The sequence below is a fragment of the Triticum dicoccoides genome, chromosome 7B (assembly GCF_002162155.2).
Source record: "Triticum dicoccoides isolate Atlit2015 ecotype Zavitan chromosome 7B, WEW_v2.0, whole genome shotgun sequence".
Taxonomy (NCBI): domain Eukaryota; kingdom Viridiplantae; phylum Streptophyta; class Magnoliopsida; order Poales; family Poaceae; genus Triticum; species Triticum dicoccoides.
The window spans coordinates 387,037,341-387,040,402 of record NC_041393.1 but is presented as its reverse complement, the minus strand read 5'-3'; the positions used below and the strand labels follow the sequence as shown (position 1 = coordinate 387,040,402).

General features: G+C 60.2%; 1 protein-coding gene across 1 annotated transcript; it reads right to left on the bottom strand.

Annotated features, from left to right (window-relative positions):
• Positions 1-962: 962 nt before the first annotated feature.
• On the bottom strand, positions 963-2,832 carry LOC119340778 (cytochrome P450 89A2-like). Its single transcript, XM_037612695.1, has one exon. The coding sequence runs from the start codon at positions 2,721-2,723 to the stop codon at positions 1,179-1,181; it is 1,545 nt and encodes a 514-aa protein (XP_037468592.1). The 5' UTR covers positions 2,724-2,832; the 3' UTR covers positions 963-1,178.
• Between the last annotated feature and the right edge of the window lie 230 nt (positions 2,833-3,062).

Genomic DNA, 3,062 nt, shown 5'->3' with positions numbered 1-3,062 from the left:
CTCCAGCGCGCCGGCATGCAAGATTGCAACCTGTGTCCTACTCCCATAGACACTCGTTGCAAGCTTTCTGCCGACGATGGTCCGCTCGTCTCCGATCCCACTGAGTACCGCAGTTTTGCAGGCGCCCTTCAGTATCTGACACTGACACGTCCGGATATTGCTCATGCAGTGCAGCAAGCCTGCCTCTACATGCATGTTCCTCGGGAACCTCATCTCAACTTGGTTAAGCGGATTCTTCGGCATCTCCAAGGTACACTGGATTTGGGTCTTTGGTTGCACTCCACACCTGCTACGTCTCTCACTGCATACTCGGACGCCGACTGGGCAGGCTGTCCCGACACTCGCCGGTCTACTTCAGGCTATTGTGTCTATCTCGGCGACAACCTTGTGTCCTGGTCCTCCAAACGCCAGGCCACGGTTTCTCGCTCCAGTGCTGAGGCCGAGTATCATGCTGTAGCTCACGTTGTGGCGGAATGCTGTTGGCTCCGTCAGCTTCTTCATGAGCTTCACCGTCCGGTCCATACCGCGACAGTTGTTTTTTGTGATAATGCCAGCGCTGTCTACATGGCTTGTAACCCGGTCCAGCATCGTCGTACAAAGCATATCGAGATTGATATTCATTTTGTTCGGGAAAAGGTGTCACTCGGCCAGATTCGGGTTCTTCATGTGCCATCCTCGCAGCAGTTTGCAGATATTATGACGAAGGGTCTACCGTCTCAGTTGCTCTTGGACTTTCGGTACAGTCTTTGCATTCGCTCCACCGATGCACTGACTGCGGGGGGATGTTAACGTATGTAGATCTTGTATAGATGGAAATGTCATGTACCTACCATATCTTGTTGATACCTGTAGATTGTTTCTTGGCTTCCAAGCCTTTGTAACCGTGTCATATATATATGAGCCGATCGCCCCTGTTGTGAGGCGTCTTCCTTCAAACTACTTCCCACGATACACGTTTATAGTTCTCCTGTACGTTCATTGATTTCATTCTAATCTGTCTTTAGATTAGAAAACCACACACATTACATTTCATTAGCAAACAAAAGCAAATTAAGAAAAACAAGAAGACAAGCTTAACCTAATTACCATCTTTATATGATCATGAGCAGCGAGAAGCTACGATGTACTACTACTGTACTAAACATTCGGGAAAGGAGAAGATGGTTGGCCCCCGTCGATCAACCTGAGCCCGTGGCAGCGATGGGCCTTCCTTGCCTCAGCGGCACAGCCCTCGCCTTGAGCGGCCGCCTCATGACAACCGTGAACTCGAGCTTCTCGGTGAGGTCCACCTCCTCGCCGGCCTCCTCCCGCCACTCGAACTCCCTCACCAGGTTGGCCACGAAGTACTCGAGGTGCAGCAGCGCCAGCGCCATGGCGGGGCAGACCCTCCTGCCTGCGCCGAACGGCATCATCTTGATCTCCTTGCTACCGGTGAGGTCCACGTCCTCCCCCTCGCCGCCCGGCAGGAACCGCTCCGGCCGGAACTCCGACGGCGCCGTCCAGATCTCCTCGTCCAGCCCGATGTCGCCCACCGCGAAGTTTACCGGCGTGCCCGCCGGGACGCGGTACCCGTCCAGCGTCGTCTCCTCCGCCGCGGCGTGCGGCAGCACGTAGTGCCCCGGCGGGTGCCGCCTCAGCCCCTCCAGCACCACGGCCTTGAGGTACGGCATCCCCTGCAGGTCCTCCTCCCGCAGCTCGCCGTCGACGGCGGTGGAGACCTCCTCCCTTAGCCTGTCCTGCATCGCCGGGTTCTTGACCAGGTTCGCGAGTATCCACTGCAGCGCCGTGGCAGTGGTGTCGGTCCCGGCGCTCAGGAACTCGGAGCAGAGGCTGACGATCTCGCCGTCCGTGAGCCCCCTCCCTCCATCCTCCGGGATGGCAAGCCTCACCAGGGAATCCACGTAGCAGTCGCCGCCAGCGCCGGCCTCCCTCCTGGCGCGGATGAGCGGGACGAAGAGCTCCTCCTGCCGCCGGCGCAGCGAGACGAGCTTGCTCCACCGGCGGCGGAAGACGAGCTTGGTGAGCGGCGGGAGGAAGGAGAAGACCTGGAAGCTGAGGAAGTTGGCGAGGAGGTCACGCTGCAGCGCCTCGATGTCCCTCACGCGCGCATCGCCGAGGCGATCGCCGCCGAAGCACATGTACACCAGGAGGCAGAACATGGCGTACTGGAAGGGCTCCATGACGGCGACGACGCCGCCGCCGGAGCGGATGCGGGAGAGGAGGACGTCGAGCACCCAGCGCCGGGCGGGGGCGAAGGCGCGGAGGCGGGCCGGGTTGAGCACGCCGGAGGCGAGGGTGCGACGGAGCACGCGCCAGGTGGGCCCATACGGCGCGGAGCTGACGTTACGGCCGCCGCTGGTGAGCACGGCGGCGGCGGGAGCGGTGGCGCGCGGGCGGGAGGCGAAGGCGGCGCCACGCTGGACGAGGGCGCGGTGGGCCGGGCCTCGCGCCGCGACGAATATCATCGGCCGCGCCAGCCCCAATGGCGCGAAGGAGTAGACCGGGCCGTAGGCCCGCGCGAGGCGCCGCAGCACGGGCTCCAGGTCGAAGTCGCGACGCGCCAGGTGGAGCAGCGGGCCCAGAACCGGCAGCGGCACCGGACCTGGAGGCAGCGGCGGCGTCAGCGTCGCGGAATGGGACGGGCTGCGGGCCCGGGCCCGCAGCAGCAGCGAGCTGAGGAGGCAGAGCATGGTGGTTAGCGAGTAGAAGAGCCAATCCTCCATGGCAGCGGCGGCGGGACGGACTGGTCGCTAGGATTCCGGTGGAGATGCTTCATTTGTACTGCAAGAAAAAGGTCGGGAATGTTTGAATGCCGGTGGGAAGTTGGTGGCATGGACCGGAGACACGCAGCGTGCACGGGGAAAATAATCTGCGGGGATACTGTAGCGGCCGGTGGTGGGTGTTGACGGCATGAAAGCAAGCAAATTCCACTTGTGTGAGGCATGTCATATCTGCTAATTCGCTCTTTTTAGGCCCTGTTTGATTCATAAGTCTTAGAATTTTTTTTAGTCCCAATTTATAAGCTCAAGTCTCTAAAAAGTCCCTACATGTTTGTCTTGTCC

What these genes read in the sequence shown, in the direction of transcription:
- LOC119340778 (XM_037612695.1), bottom strand. Translation starts at nt 2,723, where the DNA reads ATGGAGGATTGGCTCTTCTACTCGCTAACCACCATGCTCTGCCTCCTC.